Below are 20277 nucleotides of genomic sequence, written 5' to 3' on the forward strand. Positions count from 1 at the left end.
GCAAACCTTATATTTTCTGTCTTTTGGAATATATTGAGGGACCCACAAAAATTACAGAACACAACCTGCAGCTTTAAAGCCTAAAAACAAGTCATTGAATTCATATATTGGGAAGTCAAACAGACATGAAACAGAAAAACCTGCACCAAAGCTCAGTGTACACAAACTGTTTCATAAAAGGAAGCAAAAGAATTCGGGAACTTCTGAGAAGTCGCTGTGTCATAGGGATTAAATCTTTCAGGGGCTTCCTAATCAGTATGGTGATGAAAAACAGCACCTACAAGCAGAATTCACAGGTATTTTCAGTAATTTATCTTTTAAAGCTTCAGAGAGGTAATTTCAAACCCAAACCTGAAAGAAAATCTTTAGTCTGTGGTTACAAATATACCCACAAAAAATGAAACCATGATTCAGCAGTCTTCTTTACCCAGAACTTATTTAGCAGACTGACCAAGAACAACATTAATTCCTTTTCATTGACAAAGGAAAAGATTCTACTGAAAGAGGAGTGCAAGTAAGTATCTTTATGGAAGACTAAAAACAAAAGGGTTCACAGAATTTCAAGCTGCCAAACAAACACAACAGATCTCATATACACACATACATAAATATGTACACACAGATCCAGTAAGTTTTTTTTCATTTTCCCCTGACATGAACTTGAGTATTTCATCTAAAATCTTCTATTGAAGAGGGAAACTATTTTTTTTCCTAAAGTGATTCCCTCCAATGCTTTTGAAAGTTTGCTGCCACAAAGGTAAAGGTTATCCTTCCCACATAATATGAGCAGAAAATAAGCTTTAGAGGGTTTCACTGAAGGTGTTAAAATTCTAACATTGTAAATTCAATTGTAATCAGCTCTACATTTATCTTTCTTTCATGGTTCCACTTGGGACAGTCAGTCTGCTTCCTGCACACTTCTGAGTGCATGCAGAGAGTTCCAGAAGGATGGGGAGGCAGGGCAGCAACAGTGCAGAACATTCACTCACTGCAGCAAAGAAGTTGCCTTCATCAAGCAGCATTTACCCCACCTGCTCCTTGGAGATACCAGAAAGCAAATTCTTTCTACTTGATATAAGACAGCTACTGTTAATGCTACAAAAATAATGTATAAAAGGGTCTGGCTTGCAGATTTGATATAAAAAGCTAGTTACATGTAAATGACCAGCTCCTAGAACACAGGCAAAAGAGGAATCTTAACAAACACAAGAGAAGAAGGAACTAAAATGTCAAGCTGAATTACATGTGCATTTCTAGTATTTAACAAAACAAACCTTTACTTTCATTGTAAAACTCAGTAACGCCTTTGGCTGGCAACATTCTCCAAATCTTATTAAGGTATTTAAAACATTAATAGGTGACAAAATAGCATCCTTCTTGAAATCCTGTATATTAAGATTACATTGGGCAAGGATCTTTCATTTGCATTTGAAACTATAGAAGAAATATTTCTCACTGTTAATAGTGAACAACTTCCATCTGTTTTACAAAGGTCAGTACTGTAGTAGAAGAGTGAACATTCCAACTCACAGTTGCAGGTTTTCATATTATTTTCTTTCCATTGTTTATTCTTATTGGATGTTACATCTATTCATTGAAACTGCATAATAATCTTTAAGCGTTTTCTATTAATGACTCTCCCTCTTCCCAAGAAACCACACTGGTCACAAATGAACAGCTGGCTCTCTGAAAGCCCTCACAAACTTTTCTGAGTATTCAGTAATGAAATGTTTATTACACAAACACCTCTCAATGCTTTTCTCCTCTTTGTAAAAGCTGAATACTATTTAGTAATAGTCATAAGCTTGCACAGAGAATAGGAGCCCTCTGCCACAAACTGGACATTCAATTCTGGCACTTCTTATCCTACAGGTTTTTATGGAATCTATTTCATGACAACACTTTAGATCCCACACCTATTGCTATGTACCTTCCTTACTATTTGACTGTAAAGCACTTCCTCACACGAACGTCCAAACATCTCAAATACTTTGCCACAACCAGATCTCTGTTGACAAGAATTTCAGAACATGAGAAGAAAGGGAAAATGCCATGATAATAATCTTTGACAGGTCTTGAATATCTAAAACATTTATCTTTAGCACTTTTAAAAGTGTCTTTCCATTTATAAGATAAAAAATAAATTAAAAAATGCAAAATGAGATATAAGATATTTGTAAATATTTGTATTACATTTACAAGCATGGATACTAGTTCCTACCAAATGCAATGATTCATATATATGTGGTGAACCCACTACTCAAAAAGACAATACACATATAAATATTTATTGTTTATTTTTTTATTCAGCACCAGACTAATGTTAAATAAAAGCAGCTCCCAAAGACTAGAATCAGAGTCTAGAAATTTATGCCTGATTCATGTATCTTATTCAGTATATTCCACATACTTTCTTCGCAATCACAAAGCTCTTTTATCTCATGTTTTGTACACACTTGCTTCCATATTTCTTCAAACCTTTCATCTGAAGCATTCATGCCCATATTGTGGAGAACTTGTTTAATCTACAAAAATAATACAAAATAATGCAATTCATGTAATTCTAGTCAGCATTTTGTTTAACTCTACGGTGTTTGGTTTTGACATATTTAGCAATCTCTACTTGCCAAAGAATATTTTCCTAAATTAAAACTGACCACATCCTGCATCCTTAATAAAAGAAGTTCCTATTTAAGTAAATTTGAATCTCATTGCAATGAAAGCTGTACAAAATTATCTGAAATTAATACCTTAAAGTTGATGCACTACTTCAACACTGAGAAAAAAATCAAATACAGAAGACTAAGGGAAAAGTAAATGTTTTTCAAAAGCCCTAAGTAAAGTTCTGTATATCCACTCTATTTTTGCTGTCTACAGTTACCAACATAAATCAGATTATATTATTATCTGCATTTCACAGCAACAGTACTACACACAAGGTCATCAGCTGGTATAGATAAGTGGGTGAAGTGACTAAAATGAAATGGTTCACATCAACTTTGAGCCTTGTTATAATTTTACATCAAAATAATTCAGCAGAGGGGATTCTTTCCATGTTTTCTCACTTGGATGCTTCCTGTTGCATGCCTCATTACACTGTCCTGTTGACTCATTAGAGGAAGGTAACTTTAGAATATTGATGCACCCTGTGCTTCTGTTAGTATCAGCAAACATTTGGCTTCTTCAATTATATCATAAATGTGTCTGTATTTATGCTATGGAGACTTTATGCATGCTTTGATAAAGACCTTGAACACAGTCAAATCAGCCTTGTTATACTGTCTTTCATATTTTCGTATAAATATAGGCTTAATCCCCAATACAGCAAATCTTCAGCTTCATCTTAGCCAATAAATCTATGAATGTTTGTGCAAGCTGAAATTGCAGGAGGAAAAAAGGGACAGAATTTTATTTCTTTAAACATAGGTGTTGTTTCAGTTACATCAATCATACCACCCGGTAAAACAAACCAGATCTGATCCAGTGTAAAATATAGTAAAATATAGAAATTAAACTAAAAGCAATATTCCTTCACAGGACACCACTGCAGGGAAAATAAAGGACTACATGCTCTCATAATTTGGCTTCACCATGTTAAGAGAGAGCTCTGTCCTGACTCATCAACTGCTGTAAAATCATCACTGACCAAACCACAGACTATTGTGTGCAGACAGGATAAAACTCACTCTCACCTATAATCAACATGCTGCATACAAATCACACACTATTCCTCAACTACATAACTTCTATTCTCTTCAACAGACTGGTGAGAATTTCAGTGAAGAAAACAGCAAGCCCAAGAACTATTTTGTTCTTTTGCAACAAGATGAGTCACCTCACGAAACTATTTCATAGTCAGAATTTGCATTAATTTCTACCATACTATACAAAAAAAGTATTAAATTAGTCTGAGCTTTCATCTAATAATAATATCATATAATCATAGAATAATTTCATTAACCATGAAATTTTTGGAAACATTAATTATACATATCAAAACAATAATCATAAAATGCCCAATTATCTCATTTCATGAACATAGGGTGTTTTAGTCGACTCAGAGGTGGTTCTGCACTGAATTCTATATAGCTGGTATAGTCTATAACAGAGTATGACATCTCAGGACATGTTATAACTTCAAAGAACAGCTCTATCTAGTGCCTGACATCTAATTGGCAGATGTAATTGGCTTCTCAATGAAGCATGAATTCCATTTACTCTTAGCTATTTGCTGCATGCACTCATTTCCTGCTTTCAGAGCTAGATTATAAAGTAGTAAATGCTCATGTACACAACATTCTGACAAGGCGTTTGATGAGCATGACACCACACCTTCTACCCCCAGTCACCAACCAGCAACACTATTTTCAGTAATATACATATTCAATTTCTAGATCCCCTTTCAAACTTTACTGCTGAATATTTAATATAATGAGTAGAGGTCATTAATGTAATGAAGAAGAGGCTGCCACAGCTTCTTTTCTCATTTTAGATAGGAATTTCACATTTCATTACAATTCTCTAATAAATTGTATTTCAGGTAATGAAGTTCTCTCTTAATATTTTTTCCCCTATGAATTGTATACAAGTGTAAAAACAAAGTGGTAAGCAATACTGAAGAAGAAACAGCAAAGTTATTTTAGTATTTATGTGAGAGAAATCTGGTCTGTGAGAAAACAGAGTGGTAGGAGGCTGCAGATATATCAGAAAAATCATGGAGTTCCTCAAGTAAGTTCCTAGAGTCTCATGTCCAATTTTTGTCTTGAGAATTAAGAGACAGCACAGCATTGCTGTGTGACTCCCAATGTCCTCCATCACTATCCAGATCCTTTGTAGACCTGAGCCTACAACTGTGACTCAGCAGGGCCCTTAGAAGGTACTTTCAAGTGGTTTGCTGAATTTATCATTAGCACAACCTACCAAGGATGCTTTTGGTAAATTTTTTTGGTAAAAAAGAGATGCTTTAGGTAAAATTTTCCATTAAACACCCCTATGCGATAGAAATTATTTTTATACACCTTTAATAATCTTCTTGTGGGGCTTTTTAAGACATTTCATAGAATAACTTAGATTGGAAGAGATCTCTGGAGATCATTCATCCAATGACATAATCAAAGTGGGGCTAACTTTACTAATAAACCATGTTGCTTGAGACCTTGCTCAGAAATTTCAATAGGCTGAATCTCAATAAAATATCTACCATCTTTATGAATGATTTAAAATGTGGAGAGTACATATTTTTCAGATAGCTGAATGGATGTAAAGCAAGATGGTAATGTTGCACTATGAATTTTACAACCTGTTTACTTGATGACTTCCCACTCCCATATGGCTAGCAGAATGGTTATCTTGGAAGAATATTCCCAAGAAATTCACTATACCTCTGCCTTTGGTCTCTTTTTTAAAAGATGTTTTTCATACACTCCCTTTTGACTGAAGACAGAAGGGAACAATAGCGAAAAACTACTGCCCTGGTCACCATAATTAGTCGTGTCACTGAGGCGTTGAACTTGAGGAGCAGGAATATCTGAACGAATACTTGGAACACCACACAGTGGATAACCTGTGAAAATCAATCAACAGGCAGCATGGATAAATAGTGCCAGGGAGGATAAAACGTTTTGCATGAAATAAGAAGAAATATGATGCTTGACATAGGTTCAAAAACAAGTTACATAATTTTCTTCCTCGTGTCTTTTTTCATATTTTTAGAAATCCTGGCTTCAGCTACATCATGAAGTGTGAGAACAAGGAATCTTGCAGTAATACACTAGTACTTAGTATTCCCAGCTGAAATTATTTCAGGTGATTGTAAGGAGATATGGTTCTCCCAAAAGTACTAGCATAATTTCTCAAAGACATCTAGATTAATTTCAATTTGTTTTGTACAGACCATCCCTTCCCACTTCCAAGTCCTAATCCTAAAAAAAACTTAGCTTAGATAAATTAATTCACTATTTTACACTAGTAGAACCTGTAGCAATACTTTTCAACTTTGCTCCTGATTTTGTCTTAGATAATGCTCAGAAGTGAGCAGCACTGTACTTACAGGATGTTGGGATACCACCAACTACAGCATTATACTGAGAAGATGATGTTTGATAACTTGTATATACACAGTCTGTTGATCTTGTAAGTGGTTTTGGCATATTTTCTGAGCTTTCTGGTTCTTTTAACTCAAGATCTTCCTGTTCTGGCGGTGGTTCATCCTCTTTCTTTGTGTTTTTGGGAAGATAGGCATCTAATTTTTTCCCTATATACAAAAGGTATGGGATAGCCAAGATATATTATCAACATATTATAGACTAAGAGGCAAAAGCTTTCCTTGAATAACTGTAAAGGAGGTAACATAATGCATCTACATTTCTGATAACACTTCTAGGAGATGTTTTACTCTCTGTTGATCTGTATTACTAAAAAACATCTCAGAGTCAACCTCAGGATGCAACACAGAACTCCATGATTCTGAAACACATCTGTACCTGAGATGTTGGTAGTTAAATCAGTTTCTAAATCCTACCCTTCAAAAGGAGCACCTAGTTTACAACAGCAATGTCCTTTTAACAGCTATCCTAAGAACAAGATCATCCCCATATTTTCCCAGTATTAAGGCATCTACCTTTTGTAATTATTTTTTCTTCAAATTCTTTAACACCCATTTTATCTTTCCAGTTCAGAAAGTTTGCAAAGTCCTGGTAATTAATCAGGCCATCCTTATCCAAATCACAGCAGTCAAGTAAGGATTCCAGGAGCTCCTTATCCAGATTCACGTTCAGCTGAAAAAAGATCTTTCGTAGCTTGTCCTTGTGGATCATTCCACCTCCATTCTATTAGAAAGAAAGGAAAACAGTTGTTATATTCTATGATTCTCTAACAGCCATCATAAGGTAACTTCACCAAAAGAAACACTGGTGCTATTTATATATATTCATAGATATATCTATATAGCACCAGACACTATTTCAAGAAGAGTAATATTGCTGAATACAAAAATAAACCCTAAGTATTTTAGAAATCTGAAAAGTGTAAAAAGAGTTACTTTCAACCTAAATAATACAGTGATTTGAGAGTAAAGGTGTGACAAGCTATTGTGACGAGATAGCAGTCTAATCATAAATGTTGAGGAAAAGCCAAGATATCTTTAAAAGTAAGACATCAATCATTCTGTATACATTACAATTAATGTTACGTATGAAATGCCAATTAACAATTTTTTTTCCAGAGAGAAAAAAAGAAAATACCTGAAATTCTGAGGCTTGGCAACCCAGTCAAAAAATACAGCTCGGATGAAAATATGAATGTAACCCCTTCCACTGTTTTCTCTTTAGGAAGGAATGCCAGATTTTGAAGTCCAAATATTGTTAAGATTACTCCTGCTCGTGTGTCCCTTGCTCCCTCTAACCTGGATATTCCAAATAATATTACGAAAAGCTCCAAATACTATTGTGTCTAATTCCCTAGCATATCACAGTAGATGAGACATTCAATAATATGAAGTTATCTTCACAGTTACAGTCTTCATGCATATTTACCTTGCTATGCTTACGTTTCTTCATGTCTGTATCTCTAGAGCACAGAAGCGCTAATGTCACACATTCCTTTACATTTATACCTTTTCAGAGCACCAACCTTATCAAAATGTCTTAATGCTTCTAGTAACACATCAAAATTCCTATAGTTAGCTTTCTTCAGACTTTCTCGAACTGCAATCAAGATAACTCTTTCTCTGTCCTTCCCACAGAGGAACTCACATGGAACCCGGCCATGAAGAAGATCATGAACGTCTATAAAAATGAACAATTCCTCAATTTGTTGTGCATATACAGTAATCAGACATTTACAAAAAAAAAAAAAAAAAAGTCTGCATTTATTAGGAAAAGGAGAATTTCAGTTTCAAGATGCTGATTTTCAGCACTGCTGAACAGCTGATACAGTCATTTCATTGCAAGATCAAATGGTCCATATAATTATTTCTCTACTCACACATAGTTAATATTAAAAATTTTGGAACGCAATAAAGTAGCTTCACAAATCTATCCACTGCTTCCAAAAGCTTCTAAAAGCAGTAGTTTTTACTCAATGTCAAGATAATTGAGCAAAAAGAACATGTATTGATCTACCACTTCCAGTCTGTCACGTTCCATATACTTATGAGATATAAGTATATACTTATATACTATCCAAAATTTAGTATTTTGGATAATTATATATCATAGGTTTCTAGAAAGACAATGAACTCTTTTTATGTTACTGCTCCCATTTTCCAAGTATCCTAGCTTTATCAGTATTTTTAAACACTTTAGCACACTGAGCTGCAGTCTTCATCCAAATTCCCAAGGTGCCAATGTCACTTTCTGGAGTGCAAGAAGTTCCTTCAGAGTACAGTAACAACATGAGTAGCACACCTAATCCCCCTCTAACAGCAGTGCACAAGCATTATTTCCTATTAACTCTTTTGTTCAGTTCTTCTGCTCTTCCTTATAGCATGAACTTTCTTACATTACATAGTAAAACATGTAAAAAGATTATGCATTCTTTGAACAGACTTTCTCTGGCCCAGATTAACTGTATGACTTTGATGATCCACTTCATTTTTTTGCTTCCCAATTGTTGACTGTATTCCCTAATTATTAAACACAATGTTAAAACATCATCAATCTCATTGACTATTAGAGCTGATTAGCTTTCAGAATTTTGTCATAATGAAAATTAAGAGGTTTTTTTTTTTGTACTCTGCTTTCTATCTCCTTGCAACCTTCAAAAACTTATTATTCCTATTTATTGCTTGCAATTTTTACTCTTTTTAGAGAATTGCTTGAGAAATCATTGAGAGGGAATATGCAGGATTGATTTTGATTTTAGTTGGTCACTTTAATTTCAATAAGGTTTTTCTGCCATTTCCCATTTTGTTACATTCAGCTACAAAGGCTTTAAAAAAAAAAACAAAAAAAAACCAGCATGATAATCCCAAACCTAAAGCGTCTTTATTTTTGACATTTACTTTTTTCCCACTAGCAACTTCGAATCCACTCAAATTTACATTTCAGAAATTTACTGTCAACATATTTTTGAACCTTTTTTTAGGAAAATTGTATATACAACCAACAGTTATGACTTCAGCAGAGTTTAATCAGCAAGGTAAGATTTTATTCTGCATTTGAACTTACCATATTTATCTGGTGGGACCACCAATCCAAATGTATGGTCTGGGGGAACATTCATAGTATCTGCTATACTGTCAAAAAGGACATTTTTTTGTTAATTGTCAAACAGCTTATTATTAGCCAAAATAAAATCTCAGCTACTATTTAAAAAAGTAACTAATAATAGGGATGATACTCATAGTTTACCTGAAATTTGTTTATCAGGACTTTGTTTCAACATTACCATTCCAGAAAAGCAACCCTTTACAAAGCTGATTATAACATTCACTGTTTGTAACATAACACAACCAGATGTAAACATTAACTTTTTGAACAATTATGTTCATTACAAAAAAAAATATTCTATGCCATTTTTCCAGAGAAAATGATAGAACCATGTAAGAAAAGTCTTTGTAGTCAAATAATAGGAATATTTAGACAAAATCTCCAACTGAAATGTCTGAAATAAACTACTTTTGGCTAAAGTGGAAAAATTGAATCCCATATCTGCTTTTCCACATGCAATTTCGTGTCTACCAAAACCAGCAACCAAGCCCCATATCCATGCAGAAAGCCTTTCTCAGTTCTATTTTCCAAAAATTGAAGATTCTGCTTTTGACATTAAAGAACTGTTTCCTTTTTTTAATTTTAAAAAGACATAATGCTCACTTTATTTTTAATAATTAAATAATTAAAACACTTATCTGATTCAAAAATCCCCATCAGAATTTAAAAGATTATCAGTGCTTTGTCTAAAGCACAAAACCAACAAACAAAAACCCACACACAGAAATGGAAACACCACAATCTAAAAAAAACTATGTATATTTTTCTTTTATCATTTTCATATCACACATAGGACGTGGAGGGCATAAAATTCACCAAATAAGATTAAGTTAGCCTGTATCTGTCTTGTAACATTAGTGGTGAGTTTCAGCCTGCAACCATCCCTGACTGATCACACTGCTTCGTGTTGCTCGTGCTCCAGGTCTGTCTCACAGTAAGCTGGGACACAGTGACAGGGAGAGAAAAAACTGATTTGTATTTGTGCTCACTGCTCACATGCACTTATGAGAACACTTCCCCAGATCAACCTAAGCCTGGGATCTTGAGTTTGAAATTATATTTTGCCACCAAAGTCAATGTTAGTGAGCCTTCAGATATATTTTTACAGAAATCTAGAGCACCTGCAAAAACAGCCTTTGGATACATTCAGGAGCCCTAGATCTGCAGCACACCTGGATCCTAACCCCACTGTACCTTATGACTTCTGTGGTGCTTCTTAAGCACTGTTCTGTGAAATTACAAACTGTCCCAGATTGCTTCATAAATGTCAGTTATTCTAACAATTCAACAGAGATTGGTAAATGCTGCTAGGTAATAAAATTTAGTTCCATGTCCTTTTCCAAGAAAGTAATACAGTGAGATTACAGATGATGTAACGAATAAGACCAAAAATAGTGTGAGAGTAAGCAAAATGGTTGAATTCCAAAACATTAGGTGATATGTGTCAGTCCTTTCAAAACTTACTAATTACAAAATACTGGGGGAAAAAATGTCTTAAAGAGTGCTTGACCACTTAAACATTAAGATCTAATGTCACTACATGGACACAGTACAGTCCTTACTAGAAACTTGTGTACTTATCAGCCTAATTTGGGCAGGTAGGAGATCCTTTTCTCTTAAATGAGCGCTGCACTTGAAGCATTAAGCACACAGATTTTTTATCCAAGATATAAAAAGATATTGGAGAAATGGCAAAAGTGAGTGAATTTTGTGCTTGATCTATTTGTAACAGAAGGGATCTTTGCTTACTTACGGATCAAAAACTTTTCCAATCAGAGGCTGGTATTTTTCCTTGAAATCATCACTTCGTTTTGACACAAGGTATGGTGCTCTCTTCCTACAAATTACAAAAATAATTCCTGCACATGTTTTTTTTTAATATACAATATTTTTTCAATAATATTTAAAAAATATTATTATATATTAAAAGAAAACAGCAACTCCTTTCAACTTATTGATTAAACTACTAAAAATCAAAGGGATTTACATAATGCTTAAGACATGCTGAGAGTTGTTATATGGTAAAAGCTATTTGGATAAACTGTTCTGAAAATCACATCTTGCATTTTCTATTCAGTTCAATACAGCTAAGGATAGGATTGTGAGATATACAATTTCCTTCAAATATGAAGACCCACTCTTCCTGATAATTTATCCCATTAATTAATTAGTTAACTCATTGCAACTTACGAATCCAGGTCCAAGACCCAGTTGAAAGTCTTGGCTGTATTTCGCCCATCTTCATAGTGAGGGGTTTCCATTCCATAAACAAAAGACTTGTCAAAGTGTGAGTTATACTTCCTATTGACTGATTCCCCTGCAGATAAAGCAGGCATTTCAACCTGTGTAAAACACTTAAGAAAAATGCACCCAGTATCTCCATTCTTAAAACAAAACAATGAAGAAACAAAGGCAAATAACAAATCTGCTTAATTAAAGATAAATAATTTGCATTCTCCCTGTTTATTGAGTAGTTAGGAACAATCTGATTGTCAAAAGCAAAGATAAAAGGCAAAATAAAAAGCAAAACTGCTTCAGTTGGATGTTCTTTTAAGTCCGATTAAAGACAAGCCCAACAGAATAAATTAAACCACATAGCCTAAGTGGTGGGGGTCAAGCAAACATTGCTGTATAATATCTACACTTGAGTAGAAACGTGTACCATTTGATTTATTGTTTTCAAAAAATGCAAAAAATGTTTTTGATGTGCTGCATTTTCAGATATACTCTTGCTATGTCTTTTTGTCAGAGAAAAAACAGTCACTCTTTTTCTTCAAAGTCTTTTCAATCACCTTTTAAAAAGAATGATAATTAGAACTTTCAAAAATATTATTCACTGCATGTTTTCTAATTAGGGCTCCGTATGGCTGTATGGCAGCATGACATTTTTTATACTATTGCTGGGGCACATAGTTGACTTTTTTCTGTCAGTCTGCTTCTGACTTGGCCTCTTCACGGTGGATGGATGTTAAAAGAGAGACAAAAACAGATAATGAATAATTTCACTAAAACACCCAAGAAAGGCAGAGAAGAGAGGAAATGAAGTTACAGGTTGGGCCAATTTATACCAATACTATTTATAGAATAATTTCTCAGTGAGACAACAAAGTACTATAATTTCACATCTATGTAATAGTTTCCACATAAAATTTACATTTTCAGCCTAAGTGAAAAAAAGTCATGGAACTCGGAAAAATAGAAGCGGCTGGGAAAAAAAAAATGTACTGCATTTTAGAATGCTATTTGTCACTGTGCTCCTGTGAAATAAAGGGTAACCATCCCTGAGCAGACCACATCACACAGGTACAGCCCCCAGGGGCTGAAGCAACGCAGGCACAGCCCACAGACCCATGGGAGGATTCTGTAGGCTGTGGAACCTGCATTTCAGAGAGCCACCCAGCAGCCTGAAATTCTTCACAACCAGATCTTAGTCCTAAGCTCCCCATCAGAAAGTCTGCCTGCTCTGAAATTCTGTTTGTATCCTGATGAAAGAGAGGAACTAGAGGAAAACATACTGGAATGGGTTGGGCTCACAGTCTACGTCTTCAAATCTGGGATTGCTTTCAGTGGCATAGACAATGCCAAATTCAGTAAGCAACCAGGGCATTTGTGAGTTTCTAGTTTCCTGAAAATATTTTCCTTTTCAAACAGCATCCAAAAGAAATCAGGCTTCCAGCTCCTTCATGAAGTTCTTACACTGTTTTAAATGCCCATCCTGAAGTGATTGACAGTTCTAGAAACTGAGATCATGCTCTCTCACTTGCTTTTTTTTCACATAATTTTTAAAAATAATATGTATTGTATTATTACAGTGGTTAAAATTAATAGTTTATATCTCAAAAAACAGCATACAGTAGGCACTGAACACACATAGAGGAACTTTTTACGTCGTTTCTTATGAGCCTTTTACCTTACCCACATAATAATCCTCATGTGAGAGAACATACAAATCGTGTCCTTCTCTTGCTTCTTTATCCACTTCCTCAAAGGTTTTTGGTGGATTTACAACCTCTCCAGCTGTTAAATCTGGAAACAAATAAAGAATGTAGGGTTTGGGAGCTAAGGGGGGTGGATATCTTGTTTCACTTATTCTTAATTGTAAACAATACCTTGCTAGAGAAGTTGCTAATGTTGTGGAAGGATGATACTCCTTACCACATTGCTAGTCAATCTATATTCATCTAATGAATAGATGAATAATAAACATCTAATTCATTATTCACATAATGACATGGGACTAGGGAGAGAATCACAGAAACCCAGATGAACATAACTTTTGCAAGAAAGCTACATGGACAACACAGATGTGATTTCCTCCAGTCTACGGAGGAAAGCTACACATGTCAAGGAAGTTTCTTCCATGAGACCTATTAGAGTTGTTGGGAAAAGGAAGGTAAGTCGACAGCTACCCTACAGTTCTCACAGGAAATCTATAAAGACAGATCAGGAAGAGAGCTAAAAGCCCTGGTAGTTACCATATGTTCTCAGTTGCTTGTTTCTTCATCAAAAATGAAAAATTTTTAGGCCTTTCAATAGCTGTTATAACTCTTCTCCTGAAATGGAGTTGTTGGAATCATAGAGCATGTGCTAGATGATAAATTGCAGATTATCTTGTATTTATAGCAAATATGTTTTAATGGCAAATTTTCTTACCTTTGAAGACTTTCATTCCAAATGTAGTATTAATGATATCCAAGCCCTCAGGTAACTTCAAAGATTGATCATGTGATTTACCCAAAGGTGCTTCACGATTACTGGAGTATATTGCTTCTTTCATGTCTTGCATCTTTTCTTGAAATTCACTTTTAGCAACTGGACTTATCAATGAAGCTACCTGAAGACACCACAAACAACACCAGAGTCAGGAAAAAAAACCAGCAAACTTTGATCATTCACACAGCACTATGACTACCCACACAAACAAAAGTTTGCTCATAAGTGTTCTAATGAGATCTTCCATGGTTACACTAACATAATTTTAACCACTGAGTTGCAAACCAAAATTGTATCTTGAGAGAAGACCACTAATAGCCAATGCTATGCTAAATTTCCAGCTAAATAAAATACTTACTTTGAGATATTTTTATTTTTATGCTAGCTTTTCCACTTTTTAATACATACACTTTCTGACTGTGGTCTTTCTTTTCTTAGCACATATTAGAAACTATAGTCAAATTATAATGTGACCAAACCTAAAGTGATTTGATTTTTCAGGCTATCCATTAAAGTAATGGGGATTCTAGATAAGATTTATTATTAAACTCTTATTAAATATTATATGAAGAAATATTGAAAAAAGTAGTAGAAAATACAATTGATGCAAACCCATGCTTAGCAAACTGACTAGGCTTCCAACCCTTCCTACAGATAATTTTTAATTAATAATGCAAAGTCTTCAACAGACAGTACAGGTTAATCCAGTACAAATCAATCCACTCAACAAAAAACTTCTGAGAAAGGACACCAAAACCTGGCTTTCTTTCATTTTGGATATGCCTAATAAATGTCCTACTCAACATCCTGTAATATTAGGACTTACTTCCTTCATAAAAATACACTTTACAAATACAACTGCTATTTTGAAAGATAGGAACACTAACTGTGTGATAACACTATTCAACTGATCTCACCAGTTGTTTGATTACAGATTACAAAGACAATTTCTAAAGAATATACTCTAAATAGCATGACATATCCAAACCATCACTTTTTAGCTAAAAAAATCAGTTTCTAGCCAAAGGTAAGAAAGCACACAGAATAATTACACCAAACCGTAAACACATTCACAGATAATAGCTATTTTGCTAAGAGCTTAACTGGTTTTGTCTCTGTAACCCACAAAGAAAAAAAAAAAAAAAAGCAAGCAGCAAAATTTGTGGGCAGAAGACTGTTTATTAACTTAAATCTTGAAATTAAATTAACAATTCAGTAGTCACTATGAAAAGTTACATCACTGATAACAGTCACTGAACTTCAAATATATTCCAGTTTCAATAATGTTAAGTAAGTTCTATGATTTGACCTCAGAACTCAGATAATTCACAGCAGCTGTGAAATGCTGCAGTATAAATCACTCACCTTTATCCCTGACTATGAAGACATCAGTTGCTTTTACTAAGAACACTCTTAAGAGGTTCATTCTTAAACAAGAGTAAATGAGTCACATTCTTACAGTGAATTGGGCGGTTGACTTTATGCCATGTGTCAAGTGAGTTGCAACATCGGGATCGTCCGCAGTGCCGTAGAATATTATTTTAGCACCAGGAGCTGGATTTGTTGTATTTCGAAACTTTCGTACAGCAGTGGGCGTAACAGGCTACATGTAAGGCAAAGCAAAAACAAGTTTACACCATTCACAAAACCTTAATGAAAAGAAAATGTACTGCAGACATTTGTGTCGTTTCAAATATAAGAACAAAATATGAGGATGCTTTAGGGCTGCAGTACATGCACATGTTCGTGCAGACGCTGACACTGAGAGCATAAGGTTAACATAACCCAGACTATATTTTATCAAAACGGCATTGCTAAGTTTCAATGCTTCCCATATTTATTTTTTTTTAATTTGGGTAACAGCTACTTCACATGCTCTTGATGAAAACTAAATGCTACAATTATAAATTTCAGAAACCTTTAACCCGACTCACAATTTACACCATCAATGAAGCAATTTTGAAAAATTTAAACTAGGGTGTTGGGTTTCTTTAATTATCATTTAAAGGGAGACCTGCTATTCACAGGATCCATTTGTGTCTCAGTAGCCTCTGACTCTTTAGGGCTATGGGGAAGGGCCAATGGGATTCCCAATTCTGGCAGGCATCCTTGTAAAGAAGAACCTCCATCAGAAGTAATAATAATTTCCAATAATTACTTAAATTGCATTACCAGAGGGGAAAACTGCCTAAAACAATTATATTTAGTCCCAACTAAGCATGCACGGTGACTTCTGTAAAATATGTGGAATAAAAATGAACTGCCAGAAGTGTTTTCCAATCTTGCCAGCTAGTCTCTGTTATTCCACCTGATAAAAAACACTGAAATAAACGGTAGTTTCAAAAGCGAAGGGATGTAGAAAAAAAACAAAACGGGAGCCTCTACAAAACCAACTCACCCTGGGTGTCTCTTTGAGACAACTCGCAACCGTCTTGCCCGCGTGACTCAACTTTCCAGCCTAAGAAATGCAATCAAAAAATAAATAACGTATAACGAAACTCGTAATAGTACAGACAACTAGTCAAACTGGGATCTGGCACTATGCACGGGACGTTGTCCAATCGTCCCCGTTTTGATGAGGGCGAGAAGGAGCCTCCCTCACTTCTGGGAGAAAGGGGGCTCGCAGGGAGATGCCCCATCCCCTCCCACACGCTGCCCTCCTGCCCCTCCTCCAGGCCCTTCCCTCGGCGAGACTCCGCCCCAGAAAAGCACACAAACGGGGCGCAGCTCCGGGGCATACGTGTGACCCTTTTGACGAAGGCACTCACGTTCGGCAGCTCCGGAGTCTCGTCGGAGAGCGTCTCTTTGGGGCATGGCGGTGGCTGCTCCGCCATGGCCGCCGCGTACTCTGCTCGCTCGGTAACGGCGGCGGCGGCAGCGCCGGCAGCGCTCGTGCGAGATGCGCGGTGCGGGCGGCGCTCACAGCGCTCCGCCATCCCCTCGCACCCAGCGCCCCCCGTCCTGCCCCTCACAGCGCTCCGTCATCCCCTCACACCCAGCGCCCACCTCTTCTCCCCTCACAGCCCTCCCAGCGCCCCCCGTCCTGCCCCTCACAGCGCTCCGCCATCCCCTCACACCCAGCGCCCACCTCTTCTCCCCTCACAGCCCTCCCTCCACCGCCCTCAGCACCCGCCACCCCCCTTACATCTCACACCCCTCGCGAAAAGTCAGAAAATAAATTGCATTTGACTGTTTTGTAAATGTCATGATCTAGAAAAATAATTAAGGCCCAGCCGCAGAGGTCGCACATTCCTTACACCGACTGTTAAACCTTTGACAGGTTTCAGACAGGCGGGTTGAATCTTGAGGCTGAAATGAGGTCTTACACTGTCAAAAGTTTGATCAAACTTTCAATCTTTATTACTGTAATAAAAAATACTGCCTCTTTCACAAGTGTTGTCACATGCTATTAAAATATTGGGGCTGTTCCTCTAGAGAGAACTGCAGCTCACCCACACACAGTTGGAGGTGGGTGAGAGAAGCCCGTCAGCACTACCCCATGTATCAGACACGTGAGTGGTCTTACTGTTTGTCTTAAATGAGTCAACACCTCATATATCTAACCCACTGTATTTGCCTTTTAGAAACAGATGTGGATTATTTCAGAAAAGCAGTGTGGGTAAGACTTGAACACGTTTCACTGTGTTAAGAGAAACCTTAAGAGACCCTCAGTTCTTACAAAAACTTTTATTCTCAGATGACATGTAGCAAACCATCCTATTCTTCCCAGCAAAATATCTCAATTTAATCACACCTTAATCCATTCTCTATAGTCCTTCAAAGGCAAAACCAATTTTAGATAAATATACAGACCTTAATTGTAATTAATCAAACATTACCAGGTGTCACCATTTTATTCTCCATTCTAACATTTGTTTGGTAAGGACTTTAGATGAATGATGCTAAATTAAAACTAAATTCTTTTTCTACAAATGGAAGGTGAGAGGCTCAGGCAGCCACTGCTGTCTGATGATGTGCTCCAGGTGTTCAAGTCACCAACAGTGCTTGTCAGTGCCATGATCCATGAACTTCCAGCACATACAAATGTATCTTGGAATTCTCCAGGCAAGAAGCATCATGTATAACATCAACTATGATCTGGCAATGCTGGTGCCCTTTTTCAAGACATTATGTGTTTTTCTGCTTTAGATGTGGCTGCACCACACCCCCAGTATGGAACATCCATGTCTACTTGGGAACTAAAGAAGCTCTTGTAAAGTTTTAGTGTGTTCAGTTCTTTTCATATTGCAATCATATTTGTTGTTGCTTGAAGTTTCGAGTTTTCCTGCAAAACAAAGCAATATTTTTTGGTAGTTTAATAAATAAAATGATTGGTTATGTCTTGCCTTGTGAACCATTAATCTGTAAGATTAAATTTCTATCTAGTAAAGTTGCCAGAAGGGAGAACTATTCATAGAGCAGAAGAGCAAAGTACAGTAATGTAAAAATTAGATGGTAATAATAGGGTACAGGAAACTGGGATTTTTTTATCCCAGGATAAAATTCAGGAAATAGAATTTTGGTCCTTGTGTTTGTTGTATTTGTAGATGGCTCTCTACCTGTGCTCAAGGTGGTATCATTTTTATATATTCTGTGCATTGCTGATTTATTTTTACCTTGTTTTTTCCCCAGTAGGTGGCCACACTTGCTAATTGAAACCATCCACTCAGCCCCAATGGAGTGGGTTGTGTCAAAGGCATAAAAATAGAATAGGACTTGGACATGTAAAAAGAGTGCCTATTGCAGAAACAAGTAGAGAAGAAGTAAGAAGTCCTCAGATTTTTTTTTTTTTGGCCTCTCTGTTCTTTACTTTTTTGCAGAAACCTGGGTCCCTATAAATCAATATGAAACCTACTGACAACATACATTCTTTCCTATAATTCCTCTCATTCTGGAACCAGTGTCATATCCATTCTTTCTTATACTGGAAGTTATTTTGGCCACAGAGAGAATATTTGTGGAGTGGGAAGGGCCTGTAATTTTAAAGATAAGATGATGAATTAACAAAAAACAATTGAACTCAATTTTAGGGAAAAAAAAAAGATTAAAACTTTCTTCACTTAAGCATGAATTTGTCATCTCCTATGTCAAAAGTAGGGTCTCTAGAGAAAGCTGTTTGGAAAAAGTTGAAAATTTTCCATTCCACAGCAGCACTTTTTTTCCTCAACAGTATCTGACATTTCACTAGTTTCTGACATCCAATTCCCACAGCCTAATGCCTTTTTCTGTCTTGTTTAGGCTAAAACAGGAATGGAAACTGTCCAAAACCCTGCATTTTACTTTCTTTATGAAGTGCAAGCACCCCGTGTTCTGCAACACAGCTCTCACTCTGACTATGGTGCTGGCATAGACCAGAGTCAAAGCACTAAGCTTGAATATTCCTGAAGGTCTCTGAAGGCCAGAGAACTCCGTGTAAAACACTCAAAATGTTGTGAAATGTATTAATTACATCAGCCATGCTGATACACTTTGCTGTTACTGCCTGGTTGCTTTCATGGTTTTTTATTCAGTTCATTTATGGATAGGAAATTACTGTTTCCTATGTGCTGCACACTTTCTGTGTGTTCTGATATGACCAAGCCAATGTAGGTACAGAGAAAATGTAGATAAGTAGAGATAGGAGACAGAAAAAAAAAAAAAAAAAAAAAGGGAAGTTCAAACACAATAAAGAGATTCTGCACATTCTCTAAAGTCAACTTCCACTTATTATTACACATCTAGTATTAGATTTAGAAACAAAAAGGCTGAGCAGAATATAATATTAAAACTCTACAGAGAAATTCTAAAATAGATGGAATGCCACCTGGTGAAACCATGACCCACTAACATAAATTTGTTAATATCACCCAGCAGTTTCCCTTTTGGTATATGATCTATGAAAAAATAAAATATGAAAAAAATAAAATATGAAAACAAGACCACTGGTAGGGGCTATATGTGTGATTTCAGAGCTTTCCTTCCACATCTTTTTATACAAACTACAACAGAAGAAACTTGTCTTCACCACTAGAACTCGCAGAGACCTGTCAAGCCTGAAATACAGAAATACAGTAAATACAGGAACTTGGTCATTTGATTACTGCCACATTCTCTCGTGCCTCTTTCACACATTCACAGTGAACCCTCGGTGTTTGCTGTCCCACTCTGTCAGCGTCAACCTGCTGTGAAAAATTTGGGCATTTCACAAAGTGAGAGAGATGTGCTACAGCTCTGCCTTGCACTCAGAGAGTTAAGTTAGCCAGCAGGAACCTCCTGCATGTAAAACAGGCTTCCTTACAGCAACTATATCATGTGAATAGAATTCCTGCATCAAAAATTCCATTTAGGCTTGAACTTAGATACATCTGATAATCTG

The 20277-nt window shown here is 36.1% G+C and overlaps 1 protein-coding gene across 1 annotated transcript; it reads right to left on the reverse strand.

Moving 5' to 3' along the window:
• Positions 1-2317: 2317 nt before the first annotated feature.
• Positions 2318-16756, reverse strand: EFHB (EF-hand domain family member B). Its single transcript, XM_018909771.3, has 13 exons — positions 16691-16756; positions 16321-16380; positions 15382-15525; positions 13863-14043; positions 13125-13235; positions 11400-11526; positions 10963-11046; positions 9168-9235; positions 7630-7784; positions 6620-6827; positions 6050-6253; positions 5382-5563; positions 2318-2525 (listed from the first exon to the last, which is right to left on the reverse strand). The coding sequence occupies exons 1-13, from the start codon at positions 16754-16756 to the stop codon at positions 2361-2363; spliced, it is 1755 nt and encodes a 584-aa protein (XP_018765316.2). The 3' UTR covers positions 2318-2360.
• Between the last annotated feature and the right edge of the window lie 3521 nt (positions 16757-20277).

The sequence above is a fragment of the Serinus canaria genome, chromosome 2, assembly GCF_022539315.1.
Source record: "Serinus canaria isolate serCan28SL12 chromosome 2, serCan2020, whole genome shotgun sequence".
In the NCBI taxonomy this organism is placed as follows: Eukaryota; Metazoa; Chordata; class Aves; order Passeriformes; family Fringillidae; genus Serinus; species Serinus canaria.

What these genes read in the sequence shown, in the direction of transcription:
- EFHB (XM_018909771.3), bottom strand. Translation starts at nt 16,756, where the DNA reads ATGGCGGAGCAGCCACCGCCATGCCCCAAAGAGACGCTCTCCGACGAG. An exon ending in ATTGGAAAAGTTTTTGATCC is followed by an intron (nt 9,236 to 10,962) that starts GTAAGTAAGCAA and finishes CCTTTTTGACAG; the next exon opens with TATAGCAGATACTATGAATG. An exon ending in CATTAAGACATTTTGATAAG is followed by an intron (nt 6,828 to 7,629) that starts GTTGGTGCTCTG and finishes TCTTTCTAATAG; the next exon opens with AATGGAGGTGGAATGATCCA.